General features: G+C 33.1%; 1 protein-coding gene across 1 annotated transcript; it reads left to right on the top strand.

Annotated features, from left to right (window-relative positions):
* Positions 1–326: 326 nt before the first annotated feature.
* Positions 327–1,271, top strand: LOC133823874 (exosome complex component RRP45B-like). The gene is made up of 3 exons (XM_062256727.1): positions 327–868; positions 960–1,055; positions 1,166–1,271. The coding sequence occupies exons 1-3, from the start codon at positions 327–329 to the stop codon at positions 1,269–1,271; spliced, it is 744 nt and encodes a 247-aa protein (XP_062112711.1).
* Positions 1,272–22,311: the final 21,040 nt, after the last annotated feature.

Below are 22,311 nucleotides of genomic sequence, written 5' to 3'. Positions count from 1 at the left end.
TATTCTTCAGTGAGTTTGTAGATATATCTGCCACTTTAAAAGCGTTTTTTGATATCACCAATGGTCATTTGGACTCAAGGGTGGTACTAACGCAACCAACTCTTCGAGGTAGGGTTGGGCATGGGTTGGGTTGGCCGGGTTGAGGGTGTTTGAATGAGCCAGTCCAATTACATCGGCTTAGAGAATTCTATCAACTACACCAAAAATCCCTTTTTGCAACACATAAGTATAACAATATTGCAAAAGTATTATAATAGATAAAAATAAAGGTGACATACTAAAATACCTAAAATGAATAGCCAAAAATAGGAAAAAATAAGCGGCAAATGAATTATTGTTTCCCAAAACAAAACATCTCAAATGAAAACCCTATCTCTTTCCTTTCCAAGCCACTCTCCCCTCTCACTCTTCCCCGATCCCTTTCATTCTCTCTCTCTCTCCTGCTCGAAACACCAGCAGCTGTGGGGGCTTCAACTACGACGGCGAGAGGCTATACGAGGGTTCAACAACGGTTGAGGTCGACGGGGCTGACAGAGGCTAATAAATGGCATCTCACAGTCAATGAGAAGAAATTTATCGAGAACGTTCATCTCTCCAACCTTCGACTTGACGGTCGTCGTCCATTGGACTACCGCAATCTCATCATCACCTTCGGCAAGGAGGATGGCTCGGCGGAGGTGCAGCTGGGCCAAACCCATGTCATGGGATTTGTCACGGGCCAGCTGGTTCAGCCCTACCGTGACTGCTCCAACGAGGGCTCACTTTCCATCTTCACCGAGTTATCCCCCATGGCTGACCCTTCCTTCGAGCCTGGCCGCCCCAGCGAGGCTGCTGTTGAGCTCGGCCGCATTATAGACTGTGGCCTAAGGTTTGGTAGTCGTTGCCATTAGTAAAATGAAAGAAAAAATTAACTGTGTGCATAGTAGTTTGAACAAGTGGAATTTTGAAATGTTGTGCAGAGAAAGCAGGGCTGTTGACACTGAATCGCTTTGTGTTCTTCCAGGGAAATTGGTTTGGGCCATCGGTATTGACCTCCATTTTCTAGATAATGGAGGGTAAGTTGTAAATTTTGTCCCCTCTAGCACCAATTCTTTTTTTCCTTTTCTGTAATTCATTTGATTTGAGTGTGTATATTTAGTTTTCATTTTGAACAATTTGTTAATAGAAACCTTATGGATACTGCAAATATTGCTGCTTTGGCTGCTCTCATGACGTTTCGGAGGCTTGAATGCTCATTTGGATATTTGTATGTGGGTTTTGCTGTTAATTGATTTGGGTTTACCTTGAAATTTCTATGTTTTGTTTTCAATAGGGATAATCAGTAATATTTCTTATTGTATCATTAATACTTGGTTTGTTGTGACCAAAAACTTTTCTAATTATCATCTTGGTACTAAGTTGAAATTTACTAGGTTTCCTTTCCATTATCCTAATCAATGTTCACCACTTTTTTTTTTTGGTTCCTTTAGGTAGAGAATGTATAGGATTAAGAGTGTATGGGTTCTGAGAAAAGTTAACCGTTTTATGGGTGGAGAATGTACATGCTCATTATTAGTAAAATTACAGTTAGAAGAGGAGGTGTACACTGGATTTTATGTTAAAGGTTATTATAAGGTTTAGCCCTAGAGCGCCTAATTTGACATCTTTTAGAAGCTAGTTTTGGTACATGTCATGCTTATTATGGTGTTTCCCTTAGTTTTTCCATGCACTGAGAACCCAACAACAGCCACCCATCAATCCCTCCCTCTACACTTTTACTGTCCATCTCTTCAACGATCCGTTCATTGACCGTCCATTTCTCCAACACCACCCTTCTCTCAGTCTCGTCCTCTATTTCTCTAAAAACTCAGCAATGACTAACAATCTCCCCTTCCATATATTTCTCAAACCCCCTTTTTTGTTTCAGGTTATTATTTCTGTATTAATATTTTATAGTTTCTTTTCAAAGGTAAATGAATCTATCTTTTTCTCAGTTATGATTTTTAATTTATTTCATGAGAGAGTAGTATTTATCTTCATGTATATGTATTTGTAGCCTCTTATAACCCCCCCCCCCCCCCCCCCCCCTCCCCTCTTTTACTGTGCAATCAAGAAAATGATTTCATGAGCTTCCCAAAACGTAAAAACTATAAAAAGATAAAAACTCATTTAAGAGTTATATAGATAGTTTCTATAAGTAAATAGTTCTTGTTATCTCTAGATTGTGTATTCTTTTCTTAGTATCTAATGCTGATGTATAGTAATATTACTGATTAAAGACGTAATATTTTACTAATGTGAGTAACATGATTAGTATTAAGTTGCAGTTAATAATTAAATACAGATTGATTCGATCCTTTGTAATATAACGTTTCTTATGATTTTACTAGGTCTTTCTATTTTGCCTTTTATATTCAATCCTTCTAGTTTTAGAGGCAAAAGACTATAAATGATACGCTTGACTGGAATGATTAAGTGGATAAGCAATTGAAGGGTATTTGTGTTCCACTTGAGAGCAATTGAAATGAATAAGCTCTGATCATTTTTTTTTTGGAGCTCATACACATGGTACTAAGATCAACATTACATATATATTTGATATTAGAAAGGCAAAAATAATTATTTGTCTTTGATTAATTAGTTAGTTTCTTTCTTTTAATTGGAGCATTTCTTTATTATATAATTTGAAATTCTGTTTTTTATGATTACCAACTTAATTATTCAATTTAAATAATTAATTGCTGAACTCTTACAGAAATGTTTAAACAGACATAGAGACTGTTTGAACAGAAACCAGATATGTTAAAACAGTTTATCACAAAAAGATAAAAACGAACATAAGGTAAAGAACACACGAAATTATACGTGGTATCAACAATCTTTGCAGATTGCTACTAGTCCATGGGGCCACGCCCAGAGAATGAAATTTATTAGAAGAATATCTAAATGATTACAAAATCAAATTGACTTATACAAATAAAGACTCCCTCTTGAATTTGTCGCAACTATTGTAATCTAAACTCCTAATCAAATTTCTGAAGTGCTAAGATCTTGAACTCCCTTCTAATCATAACACTTGCACTTTTCCTCCCGAAAAGTGACTCACAAACAAGACTTCTCCCGAAGCTTGATGAACAATGTCCAAGTGTGTTCTACCTGCACAATTAGCACAAAGAAAATAATACAGAAGTACACTATAATAAACCACTAAGAACTTGCGGACTCAAGTTCTTCACATAATAAAAAGTCTCTCTAAAACTTGAAAATATTTGGAAAATAATACACCAAGAGAGATGATCAAAAACCAACGACCTAAGGATGATTATATACCCTTTAGAATCCCTTTAGGTCGTGGAAAACAAATCAGAAACCAATCAGCCAGTAAATGAAAAATCTCCCCAAAAAGGAAAGTCAGAATATGTTCAAACAGACTGTGAATCCGTTCAAACAGATTCATTGAATCTGGACAGTTTTTCAACCCAGTTCTCTTAAATAATAAGGAAACAATATATACATTATCTCTGCAAGTTGTACACGGTTTCTAGACAAAAAAATCAAATCAAGAAATTAAAATAAATACCAATAATTTCCATATAAACAAAATTCAAGAAAAGATATTCTTTTATAGGAATTTATATATTTATTTTATTAACATATATAGAATAATCTAATTAGAAAACATTTAACAACAAAACAAGAAACTACCCATTTCGAAAATACCACACAATATATTTCGAAAATGCATTCTATAATTAATTTTGTCAATTTTATTAAATAATCCAATAAAGGATTTTACAATCTCCCCCTTTGGCAATTTGATAGACAAAATTAATTCAAAAACCTGCAACACAAATGTTAGTTACAAGTAAAGAGAAAAAAAATCCCCCTACAAACATGCATTAACTTATAACAAACATATAAAGAAACTAGACTTAACTCCCCCTCAAAATAAGAAGGTCCAGAGTTAAACAAAAACCACAAACAAAGCAGGTTTCTGGAAGTATCTACTCTCCCCATTTGTGTCTTTCAAAGAAGCCAAAGAACCATAAAACAAAAACAAAAGAAAGTATCAACGTTCTTAGGACAAACGACATAAAAATAAGTAAAACTAAATGACTGGATCCTTGGACAGAGTGTGAACAACATCCAACACAGAACGTTGCAGTCCTTCAATCGACATCACTCGAGCAGCCAAAGAATCAACAGAGGCTCGAACAACATCTAGTTCTGTAGCAACAAGTTCTGAATCTGTGGGAACAGAGGAGGATGCATGAGGAATGTCATCCGAGGCAAACTTCAGAGATTAGGGCTTGAATTTCTTGGTTGATGGAGCATCAATGGCTTCAGTAGGTGGAGCAGAGGCCTTGTAGGAAGCAGCAGTAGTGGGAGCCACCAAATCTTCTTGATCACGCTGGAGATCTTTTTGCTACATACTCAAAACTTTATAAATAACTTGAGGAAAAGGAAGATTCGAGTTTCTCCTATTACCTTTTCAAAATCCAATGATTTGATCATGGATGAACATAGCCAAGTTTATACCAATTCCGGTCCCCACTTTGTACAAAAAATAGGCCATATCAAAGGAGATAGTTGCGGTGTGAGAAGTTGGTTTCCAATTCATTGTGGCAAACTTATGGAGAACAGCATAAGTGTAGGTGAGATTAGTGACCGAGATGACTGTATTAGATGGCCATACCATTTTTTTCCCTACTAATTCAGTGATAACCGCATCCTTGTCAAGAGAGCCAGGATCATCATCATCCTCAAATCAAGAGTAAGATGCAAAGCATGGGCAATATCTTGTGGAGAAAAAGAGAACCAATGGCCCCTAACAAACTCTTTACAATACAGAGGAGATTTAGGTTCAATAATTTCATTAGTAAGATTGGCATAGAATTCCTTGACTATTCTATCCACAAAACCAATAAATTTAACCAAAGAACCTGTCAAGTTTCGATCTTGAAGCATTGTTAGCACACCATAAGGTCGATGGTCACTCAAGACATAATTTCTCTCAATGAGAAATTTCCTTTCAGCATAGAGAACCATATCACAAGCATTTTCATTATAACAAAAAGTTGAAGAATAAGGTTTGAAATTTATACCTGAAATTTTTAAAGATGGTGTAGAATCAGAAATAGGTCTCTTGCCTTTAGCCTTGGATGACAAAGGAGTTGCAACTGGCTCTATGTTAGATTCAGCTTCATGTTTAGAGGGGACAATGTCTTCTTGTTCTGACTCATCAGACAAGGTGGTATCATGGGTTGCTTCAGACTCAGATTTTGCTTCCTCAGGGTCAGATTCGGAGGAAGACGGAGAAGGGGGATGAGCCTTCAATCTTTTCTTGGCAGCAGTCAAGGGGGAAGAAGATGAGTCCAACCCCAATTTTCTTTTTGGAGCCACAGAATTTTTCTTGGACTGGCTCGGCTTCATGGGTAGCTTGAGTAACCCAGTAGCAGCAGCTTTGGGAGAGGATGAAACAGATTTTGATTTTGCTCTAGCCGTCAGAGACGATTCAATCGGAAGAGGATATAGGTTCTTGGCTCGAGAGGGCACCACCACTTCAGATGGTGGTGCAACGTCGACAATATCAGCTGTGATATCTGGAAACACCATGGGGTGTTCAGTAGAGAGGGAGAACACCTTCTTGCGCGCCTTGGATTTGGGAGTTTTCCCAACAGATGTGGCTGGTGCTGGAACAGATGGAGGCGTCGTTGACACAGATGGAGGAGGCGATGGAGAGGGCACCTTTCTGGATTGAGAAGCGTGGGTCTTCTTAGAGGAAGCTCCACGAGTTTTCACCATTGTTCCTTCTCTAAAAAATAGCAAACACTTACAAAAATAATGAGAGAAAAAAGAATTAGAAGAAGAAGAGGTGGCTTAAAAGGATCGTGGGTGAGAAGAAAATGGGTAGTGACAAGCTTTTTAAGGACAAAACTTTCCCATTTAGGTTTCCTTTTTTTTAATTTGTTTTATTTATTAAAAAATAAAAGGAAACAAACCTTAAGACACACGATCAAGATAACAAACTTACCCTTTTTTATATTTTATTTTATAAAAGGAAATAGAATAAATAGAGAATGCCAATACTAAAAAGGTAACAACAAAAAAACCCCACACGATCTTCTTAATGACCTTTTCCTTTTATATATATATATATATATTTATATATATATTTTAAATTCTAAACAAAGTACAAAACAATAAAGATACAAATCATGGTATTCCAAATTAAGAAAGAGGACAAAATAAAATCCTTGGAAACAAAGAATATATTAAATCACACAAAATAAATGCATAATTTCACATAATTACCACAAAGATTCGGTCCACCATGAATTTCCTTGTCAATCAAATACTTTTTTATATTTATATATTTTTTTATATATATAACAAGGCACAAAAATAAAACCCAACCAAAAAGGAAAAAAAATGTGCTTTGATCAATGAGTGTTATCCTTGAAAAAAATATAATCAAGCAACTGAAAATAAGTGTTAGTGTATAACAAAGATAAGAACACTTCTGAAAATGAAAAATTAGAAAGAGTACTCGAGAGAAATAAAGCACAATTCAGTCACAAGCACATATTCTTAAGTGAATCAATCAACATGTAGGAGTCTTACACACACATTTTTTTATTATAAATTGTGTACAATTTTTCTTGCATAGTTTCAAGCATAAGTGTGTGACAGTGTATGCAAGGAAACATTTCCCAATGACAAATAAGTCTTTTTCAAAATTGTAAATAATTGTAACCCATGAAGATGCTGTCACACTACACCAGTGGTAGCCCTTTTCTATGGTAGCGTATCATTTTCATAACTCTGAATTACAAAGTACCAACTTACTCAAAAGACGGCTTTCACACACTGATGTAGGTAGCTCTATTCTTTCACAGGAGCTTGAAACAATGCTACACAAAAGGAAGCTCAAACATTAAACATTGATTGATTTACTCGAATATGCCTAGGAGGAATTGATTAATTTTCTCTCAAGCTTATACAACCAAAGGCTCATAAACACAAGTCAGATTATCTAGCTTGACACACAACAAAATTTTCAAATTAATTTACAATTTTCTTAAACTTAAACAACACACATTTGATCAAGAGTGACAACACAATAACAAGAAAATTTAAAGAGAACAAACCTCCAAAGATTTTTGGAGGAAATCAAAGCAAACCGAATCAAGAGCTTTAGTGAAAATATCAGCAATCTGTTTATGTGTTTCAATATATTCCAAGACAAGAACTTTATTTTCAACTAATTCTCTTATGAAATGATGACGAATATCAATATATTTAGTACGAGAATGTTGCACGGGATTTTTTGAAATATTAATTGCACTTGTATTATCACAAAAAATAGTTAAAATGTCAAGATCAAACTCATAATCCATCATCATTTGCTTCATCCACAACAGTTGAGCACAACAACTTCCTGCTGCAATGTATTCGGCCTCAACTGTTGAAAGAGAAATAGAATTTTTTTTCTTGCTGTGCCAAGAGACTAGATTATTTCCCAAGTAAAAACATCCTCCACTAGTGCTTTTTCTGTCATCAGTGTTACCTGCCCAATCAGCATCACTAAAACACACTAGATTAGAGTTAGTTTCTTTTGAATACCAAATACCATAATCAACAGTCCCATGAACATATCGAATGATTCTTTTGACAGCTGCAACATGAGACTCCATGGGATTTCCTTGGTACCTAGCATACACACCAACACTATAACTCAAATCAGGTCTACTAGCAGTGAGATAAAGAAGACTACCAATCATGCTCTTATACAGTGTAGGATTAACTTTGACATCATTTTCATATTTGGATAGCTTCACAGTCGTTCCCATCGGTGTTTTGGCAATCTTTGAACTTTCAAGTCCAAACTTTTTCACCAAGTTCTTAGCATATTTGCTTTGAGAAACAAATGTGCCTTCATCTAACTGCTTGACTTGCAAACCTAAGAAATAGGTCAATTCTCCCACCATGCTCATTTCAAATTCCGCTTTCATTTGTTTCACAAATACCTACACCTCATTGTCAGAAGTAGAGCCAAACACAATATCATCAACATAAATCTGAGCAATAATTATGTTAGATTTAATATTTTTGATAAATAAAGTTTTATCTACTCCACCCCTTTTGTATCCATGAGAAACAAGAAATTGAGTGAGTCTCTCATACCAAGCCCGAGGGGCTTGATTCAAACCATAAAAAGCTTTCTCCAATTTGTAAACATGATCAGGTGCATGGGGATCTTCAAACCCTTTGGGTTGTTCACAATATACCTCTTCATTCAAGATCCCATTAAGAAATGCAGATTTTACATCCATTTGGAACAACCTGAAACCAATCAAGCAAGCAATAGACAATAATAATCTAATTGATTCAAGTCTTGCAACAGGTGCATATGTTTCATCAAAGTCTATTCCTTCCACTTGTGTGTACCCTTGTGCCACTAATCTTGCTTTATATCGCACAATTGTACCAAATTCATCAGATTTATTCTTGAAAATCCATTTTGTGCCAATAATATTGGTATGCAACGGTCTTGGCACAAGGATCAACACTTTGTTTCTAAAAATTGTTCCAATTCCTCCTACATAGCTTTAATCCAATTTTCATCAGTTAAATCTTCTTTCACATTTTTAGGCTCAATTAAAGATAAGAAACAAACAAATTGAACAACATTACTAAACCTTCTTCTTGTTACCATACTGTCTTTTGGATTTCCAAGTATTAAATCTGCTGGATGATTTAATTTAACTCTGGTTGATGTCTCCTTTTGGACTTCATCCGAAATAATATCTGGAAATTTCTTTTCTGTCTGTCCAGAATCAGTTTCATCGGATTCGTGATCTGTAGGAACAGATGGATCAGACGTTGCAACAGTAGTATCACTGACACAAGCTTCTTCGTATTTTTTAGTAGGTTCATCAATAAACCTATCAATTTCTTCCTCAGTAGAAAACTCAGAAAAATCCCTAGCATCATCAATAACAATGTTAGCCGACTCCATTACAGTTTGGGTTCTCATGTTATACACACGATAAGCCCTACTATTAGTGGAGTATCAAATAAAAACACTTTCATCACTCTTAGCATCAAATTTACCAAGATTTTCTCTATCTCTCAAAATGTAACAAACACATCCAAAAACATGAAAGTAAGCCACACTTGGTTTCTTACCTTTCCAATTTTCATAAGATGTTTTAGATGTACCTGGACGGAGAAAAACACGATTTATGATATAGCAAGCAGTGTTAATTACTTCTGCCCATAACCGTTTGGTCAATTTTTTGCTATTTAGCATCACTCTAGCCATTTCTTGAAGAGTGCGGTTTTTCCTTTCTACAACTCCATTCTATTGAGGAGTTTTGGGAGCTGAAAACTCATGAGAAATACCTGCAGACTTACAAAAATCATCATAGACAGAATTCTCAAACTCTTTACCATGATCACTTCTTATACGAACAATTTTTCCAATTTTGCAATCTTTTTCAACTTTTAATTTCAAGCAAAGAGTTTTAAATGCATCAAAAGTATCAGATTTTTCTTTCAAGAAATCCACCCAAGTATATCTAGAAAAATCATCCACACAAACAAAAATACACCTTTTCCCATTTAAACTCTCAATTTGAATTGGACCCATAAGATCCATGTGAAGCAATTCTAAAACTTTCAAAGTGTTTACGTCAGAAACACTTTTATGTGTAATTTTTAATTGCTTACCAAGTTGACAACTCTTGCACTTACCATCAGATTCTTTACCTAGCTTAGGTAAACCACGAACAATCCCTGCATGTGACAATTTTTTCAAAGTTTTGAAATTTATGTGACCAAGTTTAGCATGCCACACATCAGTGTTATTACTCACAACAGATTGACACACAATAGACGGCAGAAGAGTGTAGCAATTGTCATTAGATCTAAAACCTTCAAGAACATTCTCACCATTCTTGTTTAAAACAAAACAATTCTCTTTATCAAAGTTAACAGTATAACCTTGATAAAAAATTTGACTTATGCTAAGTAGATTAGCTTTAAGTCCTTCCACAAGTAACACTCTTTTGATTCTAGGCAACCCTTCAAAGTTAAGAGTACCCATTCCAAGAACATTACCTTCAATTCCATTGCCAAAAGTAATAGACCCACAATGCATAGGTGTAATGACCCACTACTCTAGACCTTTGGACCATTAACGAAACTATACATACAAATCCTTAATAAAACTAACATTTGCGAAAATACCATAATTTATTAGAAACTTGTAGAAATAAAAGTTACTCTCATAAAATAAGTAGGATATGGGATCCCATTGTCTTTAAAAACAAAACATGATTTAAAATGAAAAGAATTACATAAGAAGTGCGGAAAATACACATAAACCCATAAATAAAAGACTACATCCTCGAAATCGAACTCTCGACTCCTTGACTCCATTCACCATCGATACACAATCCCAAGCATCCACGAACCTTACCGCCACTAAAGCTATTTTCCTGCACATAAAACAAAAAGGAATGAGCCTAATGCGCAGCAAGGAAAATCTAACACATACATCATGTACATAAATTTCATGATAATCATAAAGACATAACATAACACTTAATACATACACATACTATAATGGCCATTATTACTTGGGGTCCCATAGACTAAACAAGTCATATGCCCATGAGATTAGTGGGGTCCTACTAGCTAAGTAGGTCATATGCCCATAATCTATTTGGGGTCTTGTTAGTCATATGGGTCATATGCCCAAGCCTACAACATACATATCATAACACATATCATAACATAAGATAACATATAAGACATATAACATATGCATTTCTATCCTATTTTCCTTACCAAAATATCGGGATATGAGGACAGAGTTGGGACTTTGGACCACTCCTAAGAACCATTTGAAAAAGAGTGAGTATAGTGAAGAAGAGAAATGAAAGGAATGGAATGACTAAACCATTGAGAAAATACTTACCAAAACTTATGTGCAAGTTCTTAGATTTCTTAACCAAAATAAAGATTAAGGTTAGAAGGCTGAGTAGAAGACTATGAGAAAGAAAATAAAATAATACCAATGAACTAAGGTGTGGAAATACCTTGAAGACTTGTAAGACCAATCTAAACCTTGAACCGAAATGCTATAAAATCTTACTTCCCAATTGTTTGATAAGCTTATGATTCCCAACCCAAGTGTTTACACTCTCACACTCACCTAGCAACTTGCAGCCTCTGAACTTAGAGCAAAAGATGAATAATGGCTGGGTACTAGGTCCTATTTATAGAGTTTAGGAATGAAAGGATCTTAATTTAACTTGAATAAAAATAATGGCTTTTTAAGTGAAAATAATTTGAATTATCGTTCAGCAGAGGCTGAAGACTCGTTCAAAAAGATGCTGGACTTGTCAAGAGGTTGAAGGGTTGAATGGGAAACGATTTTGAAAACATTCAAAATATGCTGAAGGAGGCGATATATCGCCTGGACCATTATGCCCGAGGCAAACGTGCATCGTTTCGTGTTTTCCGTATCTACGTGCTGCGATATATCGCCCCCTATAGCTAGGATATATCGGCATACGCTGATTATTTAAACACGAAATTACACATTTTTAGCTTAATTCAAATTTAGTAAACAGCCTTGACTAAGCCCTCAAACGTTTTCAAAGCTGCTGACAGACCTTAGAGCATTCAAATTTTACCCTTATTAAATTTAATCCTCAAAATACTTAATCCTTAATCACCCATACATAACATGTGCTAAAATCCCATTGGTTCTTATCTAAACCTTATAGTATAATAAATATTATCCTCAATATCAGTCATATTAATCAAACCTTAGGTTAACATTAATATTCTTAAACTATAGGTTAAACTTAGAAAATCTATAAGTACTACTATGAGTGTCCAAATAAATTCCCGGTCTGAACCAAAAATCCACAGTCATAAAGATAATACTATTGATACTATAATTACTATAATACTACTTTCTAACTAGCTAAGTAAAGTTCTTGGACTCTACAATAGGTTTTATGTCTGTAAGAATAGACCTGTCACCTGTCATATGTCTTGAACAACCACTGTCAAAATGCCAAAAATATGAAGAAGCAGATCTATCATATTCACTAGTAAAACCAGCAAAACAATTATTCTTTTTTATCCATATTTTCTTTGATTGAACATTTTCCTTTTTTACTCTTTTGAAATTATCAAAATAATTGAATTTCTCAAAATATTAATTTTTGGCGAAATTCATAAGAGTAAAACACTTAGGACAAATATGACCCTTCCTACCACAAAAATGACAGATTTGAATGAATTTTTCAAATTTTCCATTGGATTTTCCTGTTGACTGTGTCCATTCTGTTGGAACAATCCGAGAACTGGATGCAACAGATTTCAATGAAGATGACACAGGAACATCAAACGATAGCATCCCAGCTGAGATAAAGACAGTTTTCTTTGATTTTTGAGAACTTGAAGCACCAAGTCCCACATGACTTCTTTGACCTGCATTCTGTATTTTCTCAAAAATAGTAGAACCGGGGTTAAGCATTCTAACATTTTTCTCAAGAGTATCCAAATCTTTAGACAACTTATTAATTTCAACATTTTTTGAAATTATTTCTTTTTCAAATTTTTCATTTAAGTCAGTAAGTTGTTTAATTTCAAAGGATAAATCTTTATTTTTGCTTACCAATGACCGATTCTCATAACACACTTTCACCCATGAACCATACATCTTTTTGTAAGATTCACTCAAAGACTCATTATTTAATTCAGATTCATCCCTATTAGTATTTTCTTCATCTTTTGAAACATTATTCAAGCAAACAATTTTCTCATTTTCAGATTTAGAAACAGGCAAAATAGAAGGGAGAGCAACATTACCTTCCTCATCTTCACTACTTTCAGAGTCATTATCACTCCAAGTAATAATCATACCTTTTTTGTTCTTTTTCAAGGTGTTTGCACATTCAGACTGGATGTGACCAAATCCCTCACATTCCCTGCATTGAATACCTTTTTTATTAGTTTGAAAAGGTTTAAGAGAAGAAGGATTACCTTTTGACATCTTGCCATTGAACTTCTTATTTCCTATCTTATTCATATATTTTTGAAAATTCTTTGCAAGCATTGTCATTTCATTATCACCATCTTCATCATCAGACACTTCTTTTTCAGTGCTTTTGAAAGCTGTAGTTTTCTCTTTCTCTTTGGAAGTACTTGGCTTGTCTTTTTGACGAATCTTTTGATTTAACTCAAAGGTACAAAGTGACCCCATCAATTCTTCTACCTTCATAGTACTGAAGTTTTTTGCCTCTTCCATAGCATGAGCTTCACATTGAACCTGTCAGGAAGAACTCGAACGATTTTTCTAACTAGAACAGAATCATCAAGTTTCTCACCAAGTGCAAAATACTCATTAGAAATATCAGATAATCTCTCATAAAATTCAGATAGTGTTTCAGAATTAGACATCCTAAGGTCATCAAACCTAGTTTGTAACATAATAAATCTAGACCTTTTAACATCTACAGTTCCTTCAAACTGAGTTTGAAGAATTGTCCAAGCATCTTTAGCCGAGACACATGTGGAAACAAGTTTTATAAAACTTTCTCCAACACCATTAAATATGGTGTGAAGAGCTCTATTATTATAACTGGATAATTTTTCTTCTTTTGTATCCCAAATAAGTTCAGATTTTACAATTGTGCTTCCATCTTCACCTTTTTCAGTAGGAGGTGACCATCCAGACAAAATTACTCTTGTGCTTCCATCTTCATCTTTTTCAGTAGGAGGTGCTTTCTCATCTTGAGCTTTTATGAAAGCTCTCATCCTAACTTTCCAATATGGATAGTTTGAGTCATTAAGCAATGGAGGTCGAGACACCGAACTACCTTCTGCAAAGAAAGACATTTCACACAAAACAAATCAAACGGAAAATAACAACAAGATCTCACTAAGAGTTTAGTGAACCGCTCTGATACCAATTGAAATTCTGTTTTTTATGATTACCAACTTAATTATTCAATTTAAATAATTAATTGCTGAACTCTTACAGAAATGTTTAAACAGACATAGAGACTGTTTGAACAGAAACCAGATATGTTAAAATAGTTTATCACAAAAAGATAAAAACGAACATAAGGTAAAGAACACACGAAATTATACGTGGTATCAACAATCTTTGCAGATTGCTACTAGTCCATGGGGCCACGCCCAGAGAATGAAATTTATTAGAAGAATATCTAAATGATTACAAAATCAAATTGACTTATACAAATAAAGACTCCCTCTTGAATTTGTCGCAACTATTGTAATCTAAACTCCTAATCAAATTTCTGAAGTGCTAAGATCTTGAACTCCCTTCAAATCATAACACTTGCACTTTTCCTCCCGAAAAGTGACTCACGAACAAGACTTCTCCCGAAGCTTGATGAACAATGTCCAAGTGTGTTCTACCTGCACAATTAGCACAAAGAAAATAATACAGAAGTACACTATAATAAACCACTAAGAACTTGCGGACTCAAGTTCTTCACATAATAAAAAGTCTCTCTAAAACTTGAAAATATTTGGAAAATAATACACCAAGAGAGATGATCAAAAACCAACGACCTAAGGATGATTATATACCCTTTAGAATCCCTTTAGGTCGTGGAAAACAAATCAGAAACCAATCAGCCAGTAAATGAAAAATCTCCCCAAAAAGGAAAGTCAGAATATGTTCAAACAAACTGTGAATCCGTTCAAACAGATTCATTGAACCTGGACAGTTTTTCAACCAAGATTCATTATCTTTGCAAGTTGTACACGGTTTCTAGACAAACAAATCAGATCAAGAAATTAAAATAAATACCAATAATTTCCATATAAACAAAATTCAAGAAAAGATATTCTTTTATAGGAAATTATATATTTATTTTATTAACATATATAGAATAATCTGATTAGAAAACATTTAACAACAAAACAAGCAACTACCCATTTCGAAAATACCACACAATATATTTTGAAAATGCATTCCATAATTAATTTTGTCAATTTTATCAAATATGCTAATAAAGGATTTTACATAATTCTTTCTTTTTGTCCATTTTTCTTTTACTTGAATGGGTGTGTTCGTTATTGTTTGTCCTCTGTTTTTTAGTATTTATTTTATAAATTGCTAGAACTTTCCGTGGCCAATTTGATATATAAATTGTAGGAATTAAATCAAAATTAGTTTAGTGCCTTGAGGGTCCCAACGATTGTCACTTTCCTTATATTGTTTTTTCTTTTCTTAAAAGACTTTCTTATATTCCTTATCAAAAAAATTTAATTTCTGTTATATATTTTGTTCACAGTTCAACATTTAAAGGCTATGAAAAGGTTAGAATAAACTTGTAAAATTAGTATAATTGCAGTTACATATTTTGCAAGCTCTACATATTTCTCTTCTTTTCTTTTCTCTGTACTTCCAACTATGTTGTTTTTCAATATTAGAATGCAAGGCTTTCTTTTGAGTGTGGTGTTTAATCAATTACTTGGTTATTGATTCAGCAGTAACAATTATTTTATTTATGTGCTTGAATGTTGTAGAAACCTCTTACTTGATTATGGATTTTGTGTTTATTTTTATATTTTTCTTTCCTTTTTTGTGATGCAAACCAAGTGTGTGTGAAAATGCCTCAATGGACTAAGATTGTGAAATTTAGTGAATGATTCTGCTATAGGCTAATGTAGTTGTTGCTTATTATTCTCTAGGCCTATTTTTTATTTCAGTTTTAAATTTGGAAGTATATATTATGGAATGACCTAAATAGTTGATTCTTTGAAGATGAATTTTTGAGATAACATTTTTAAACATTTTAGTCCTAAAGATGATATGAATCTTAATTTTTATTTTGTTGCTTCTTAATGTTAAATTGAGGCACCTAGCCATTATGAAGGAAAGTATAGATGAGTGAGAAACTCTCTTTTCCTTTAAGTCTCTAGCATCTTTATCCTTTTATATGTGGCCTTAAGCTTTAATGTACATCTTACTCAAAATTTTATGTTCTAAATAAAAATTAGAATAGATGTTTATCTTGAATTTCTTTCCCTCATCATTTTCGTTAGACTTAGTTTAGATTATCTTGATAGTATAAATTTATTGTATGTCATTAATTTCCTTTTGTAGTAAGAATCCTTCTATATGTTTTATTTCTTTCTTTCTTGTTGTTCTTCCCTACTCCAATGCCCAAAATAATGTTTATGGTATTGTATTCATGGAATTTTACAATTCTCTTGAGACAATTTTTGGTGATGGGAGCTAATTTGCTAGAGAAGTTTTATACTGAAACTTTATGTATTGATTGCTAATGAATTTTCATACAAGGTTGGTGGGGGATATAGTTTGCACAGAAGTTACTCTTCAAGCATTATCACGGTTGGATATCATTGTATGTTGTTCGCTGTTAATTAGTTTTTAGGTCTAGTTGGTCGATTTTGTTCATATAAGTTTTGCTTCTAATACAACAATTTACTTCATGCTTTGCTAATAATTTATTGATCAATTTTGCAATCCGCAGGTAATGAGATTGCCTTTCTTTGGAGAAAAAATATGAAGCATTTGTTAAGGCCTTTAGAATCAAACAATGTATTTCAAAAAATTTGTACACAGCCGGAACAATTGATAACATTATTCACTGAAGTTAGTTTCCTAAGACACACTATCACGCACTCACACCTCTCGTCGTCTCCTCATCAGTCCCCGAACAGTTTAGGCTTCAGATCTTTGGATGGTAAGTCTTCTACGCTTAGAGTTTCAGTTTATATATATAAATAAATCGTTAGTTCAGTTTTCTAAAGAATCTTTATTAATATGGCTCTAAGAGAAAGAAATAAAACTAGCAGCGGCAGCAGCACTGTTTCACTATTTTACTTGTGTTAGTGGTGCTGATAGAGTAGACTATGCTTTGATGTTTTTTGGAAGTGTTGGTACCTGCGTCCATGGTCACTTGAATTAATATTATGCACCATTTAATTAAAGTTATAAGGTCACTTGAGTATAGATAGTTATAGTAATGTGTGTAATATAATAACTTTCTTATTATTCAAACTCAATTATTGTAAATTTGGTTATGCGTCATGATATTATTGACTATTTTAGATGAATGATATGATATTTCATGACCTCATTATTTTTTCTTTTATGTTTTATCTACCAGATTCAACAATTGAAGTGCAAAAGAAAATCTAATTTGGAAGGCTTTGGTGTGCTGACATTTGGAAGATCATGAATTCCTACTGTTACTTTTGAATATGCAACTGTTTAAGACTATTTTGTTGACTATTGTGATAATGTTTTGTTTATGTTAATTAGGCAGTGTTGAATATCTTAAGAATTTTGGATTGTTTTTTTAGATAATCTTGAATGTATTTTGACACAATTATTTGGTTATATGTGTTATGAACCATATAATTGGTACTCAAAAATATATTTGTACAATGTTAAGGGTGTCTTAAGTATATTAAATGAAGCGGGTTTGAATTAAAGCAATAAAAAATAATTATAATGTACACGTTTATATAATAATAATTTAAGCTTATACAAATATTAGAATAATACAAAAAATGTGGTATTGTATCTTTTACAATAACATTGGTTTATAAGCATAAAATTATGTTATGCAAACTATTTTCTATAATGCAGAAAGTGTGTTATTATAAAGTGTATCATAACACTACTTTATAAGTACAAAAAAGTGTGATATAATATATTTATAAATTGCATAATGAAATACTTATCTAACTATTTAAATAACACAACAAAAGTGTTATCGTAGGCTATATACCATAACACATGTCTATAACTATGGAAAAGTGTTATGCAAAGTGGTCCGACCTACTATAACACCGCTTTCCTTAACACATCAAAAAGTGTTATGGTATATATTTGATAATACTTTTTCGGTCTTATTGAAAGTATTATTTCTTATAATGATCCTATTTAAAATATTTTTAATATATAACTCAACCCTACTAATTACATTTAGGGTTAGGTTAGGCTGGGTTGGGTTATAACCCATTTAAAAAAATTTATCAAGTTTATAAAAATCAATAATTCAATATAAAGAAAAGATTATCAAATTAAAACCTAAAATGAAGAAAATCATGTCTTAGTAGTTTCTAGTACCAATTAGTACTTAACAACCCAAATATTACAATTATCCAAATTTTAAACATAAGTCGTAAAATTATTGCAGACATCCATTATAGCAACTAGATAATTCATAGAAATTTAAACAAAAATAAAAAGTTTGAATCATCAACCAACAATAGCAATACATGTCTTGGTCTTCTCCTTTGTTGATGTCTTATCTTTAAGTTTATTGTCTATAAATCAAAAACCAAACTTACGCAACTTATTCAAAATCAAAAAGCATTAAAGATAGTTGCATAGCATATAAAAATAATCACTTATTTCAGCCCTTAACAAATATGGTAATATTTCGACACTTCTTTCAAGTCCTGGTTATCTATCAAATGATGATTTCTATTCTATGTCATTTTTATAAAGGGTTTATACATTTTTGGACCCTGTGTTTTTTCCCATTACCTGTTTGGACCCTGTATTTTGACAAATTACTTTTTAAACCTTATGTTTTGTAAAATGGTTAAAATAGAACCATAAACTCAATTTTGATGAAGAAAAAATTGAATATAACAACACAGTTTTTAAGCAGAATGATTTTATTTTTATTCTGAATTGTTAGTTTGGTAAATTATTTGTGATTTTAGTTGAGAAAACATTGACCAAAATCGGATTTAAGATTGTATTTTAACCATTTTACAAAACATAGGGTCTAAAAAGTAATTTGTCAAAATACAGGATCCAAACAGGTAATGGGAAAAAACACAAGGTCCAAAAAGGTATAAACCATTTTTTAAATAATATTTGTTTGAAATTGCTTGAAAATGATACATGAATAAAGTATTTTATTATATTTTATTATTATAATTATAACAGGAGACGATTCAAATTAAACAAAATGCAAATTACTCCTTTGCCCACATAATTAAATAACATATTTATCTTTCCCTTATTCTAACTTTTTTTTATAATGATATGACTCTATTAACAATTCCAAACCCAACTCAATCATCTCATGTAGTTATTACTAAATTTTCCATCAAAGCTATTTCATTATAAAACTCATTTTGTAAAAAATGTGACCAAAACAATGACCAAATTCCTACAAAGCTATTTCAATATACAATAAAACATCTATCGTAATAATGTTGAGACCAACATATTTTATTACTAGGAGAATATTATAACTTAATAGGATTATATTTATAAAATGTTGGAAATATACATATTTAAATCTAAATTATATAATAATTGATAAAATATATCAAATTCAATAAAATATACAAAGTTATTTTACAAGCTAAATTGATAATTAATTTTATTATAAATTTTTAGTATGTATAAGATAATATATATCTATCTTCTATCTATATAATAAGTGTGTAGATAATGGAAATTCTTGGTTTTAACGGTTTTTTATTTTTTTAAGATTAACTTTAACGGAATATTCTTATATTTAACATAATATTCTTATATTTAACACTAGTTTCTACACACTTAAACTTAAATAAAATAAAATAAATAATTAAAAAATTAAAATAGGATATTTTTTAGATATTTTGCAATGATAATTATTTAAAAATAATTAATAATTAAACAAATTAAATATAAGATATTTTTAAGATATTTTACAATGATAATTATTTTTAAATAATAAATAATTAAACAAATTAAAATATGATATTTTTGAGATGTTTTACAATAATAATTATTTAAAAATAATAAAATTATATGTTTTCTAACTCAAGTAAATATTTAATTAAACTTAAACTCACTTATTAGAATAATATCATATTAAACATATAATATAATCTACTATAAATTAGCAATAAATTATTATTTTTTTTAAAAAAAACTTGAAAGAAACTTAAATTTAAAATCCGCGTATAATATTTAATTTTACATTAAACATATAATATATACTCTCTTGTTGTCACTCTCAAATTCATAAACTAGAACAAACATAAACTTAAACAAAATAAATAAATTATTTAATTAAAATACGATATTTATTTCAAAATTTATATAGCATTAATATAAATTTAATAAAAATAATTAATAAATTATATAAATAAAACTAAGTAAACATACATATTACACGTTTTTTATATCTAATATATATATTTATTTATATAAACGCGGAACTAAGAAATATTATAAGTTATTAAAATCTGTAGTTTATTTTATTATATAAGGGAAATTTGACTTTTATGCTTAATAGTGTGGTGTAATACAAAATAATGCCAAAAAATTTGCTAGTACCCAAAATGCCTCTGTCACAATTCCCCCCAATCCCACTTTTGATTCTCCCTCTCTCTCTCAAACTCTCGGTCAAGCTCTCCCCCGACCATTGAACTACCCAGCTCTCTCTCTCAAACTCTCGGTTCAAGTCCCCATCGCAGCCCCCGTCGAAGCCGCGCTGTCCCCCATCGAAGTCGCGGTGCCCCCCGTCGCAGCCCCCATCGAAACCCCGCGCCTCTCGCCGTCTGTCATCCAAAACCCATGGTTCAAGTTTCTCCATACCCGAAACAAAGGTAAGCTTATTACCGTGATCATGTGTGTTTGTGTGTATGTGTATGGATTAGTGTGGGATTGTTTGTGTATGGATTAGTGTGGGATTGTGTTGTGTGTATGGATTAATCTGGTTTGTTTTGGGTATGGAATAGTGTGGGTATGTTTTAGTGAAGCCTGGGATTTTTGTGGGTCTGGTAAGGTTGCTCGATGGGGGGTTCGATGCATGCTCGATGGGGGTTCGATAGGTTAAGCCGTTAAGGGTTCCAAGTTTAGGTTCAATGCTCAATGGTGGTTCGATGCATGCTCGATGGGGGTTCGATAGGTTAAGCCGTTAAGGGTTCCAAGTTTAGGTTCGATGCTCGATGGGGGTTTGATGCATGCTCGATGGGGGGGTTCGATGCATGCTCGATGGGGGTTCGATAGGTTAAGCCGTTAAGGGTTCCAAGTTTAGGTTCGATGCTCGATGGGGGTTCGATGCATGCTCGATGGGGGGGTTCGATGCATGCTCGATGGGGGTTCGATGCATGCTCGATGGGGTTCGATAGGTTAAGCTGTTAAGGGTTCCAAGTTTAGGTTCGATGCTCGATGGGGGTTTTATGCATGCTTGATGGGTTGGGTATTTATTGGGTTCGATGCTTGTCGATGTTGGTTCGATAAGGTAGGCCTTAGGGGTTCGATGTTGGTTCGATGGGGTAGGCCCATTATGGGTTCCAGGTTTAAACCTAAGAAATTAGATGCATGCTCGATGGGGGTTCGATGCATGCTCGATGGATTGGGTCTTATGTTGGGTTCAATGGTGGTTCGATGCATGCTCTAGGGGTTCGATGGGTACTCGATAGGGGTTCGATGGGTGTTCAATATGGGTTCGATGGTTGCATGTATGTTTATTTATGGATTTTTCACGCGACTTTGTTTAACTGTATTATTGTTATCTTTATTTTTTGCAGATGCCGAAGTTTCTTTTACCCTTGACAGATCACTTTCCTAGACGAGTCACATATAGGGACAATAGTTACTTTAAAACAATCAAGGAGAAGTTTGAGGAGCTCGGGTTGATAGAAAGGGTGAAGGAATCCCCATTCAAACAATTTTTCATGGCTGAGAAGTTAGACTTCTCTGCATCTCTCATGCATCAATTAATGTTGCGCAAGATCCAGTGCTTCAAAGAGGATGAGTTGCATGTACATTTGGGATCTAGACCCTGTAGATTTGGTAGAGGCGAGTTTGCTTTGGTTAGGGGGTTGAACTTCAGTTCCGGGCCATCTGAGACTGATTTGAAGAAACACTTGACTAGTGACTGCTTAATCAAGGAGTACTTTAATGATGAAGAAACAGTGAAGATAATGCATTTGGAGGCTGCTTTAAAAAACTGCACTGTAGTTGAAGATGCCTACAAGTTGAGCCTATGTTTCTTTGTTGATGGGGTTTTACTTGCACGAGAGGGCAAGTTAAATGTCTGGATAGATTCGCTGAAGATGGTGAAGGACACTGAGTACTTCTTTACTTACCCATGGGGGAAGGTGTCTTTTAACAAGCTTATGGATTCATGTAAGAAAGACATGCATCATCAGAAGAGGAACTATGAGAAGAAGAAGGAAGTTAAGGGGAAACAGAAAGAAGCAAAATACAATTTGTATGGTTATGTCCCTGCATTGCAGTATTGGGCATACGAAGCCATCCAGGAGTTTGCA

The sequence above is a fragment of the Humulus lupulus genome, chromosome 3 (genome assembly GCF_963169125.1).
Source record: "Humulus lupulus chromosome 3, drHumLupu1.1, whole genome shotgun sequence".
NCBI classification, from domain to species: domain Eukaryota; kingdom Viridiplantae; phylum Streptophyta; class Magnoliopsida; order Rosales; family Cannabaceae; genus Humulus; species Humulus lupulus.
The sequence above is the reverse complement of the archived record's forward strand: the minus strand, read 5'-3'. Positions and strand labels throughout refer to the sequence as shown.

Coding starts and splice junctions, on each gene's coding strand:
- LOC133823874 (XM_062256727.1), top strand. CDS start 327: ATGAATTATTGTTTCCCAAAACAAAACATCTCAAATGAAAACCCTATC. Junction 869..959: donor ATTATAGACTGTGGCCTAAG/GTTTGGTAGTCG, acceptor AATGTTGTGCAG/AGAAAGCAGGGCTGTTGACA. Junction 1,056..1,165: donor CATTTTCTAGATAATGGAGG/GTAAGTTGTAAA, acceptor ATTTGTTAATAG/AAACCTTATGGATACTGCAA.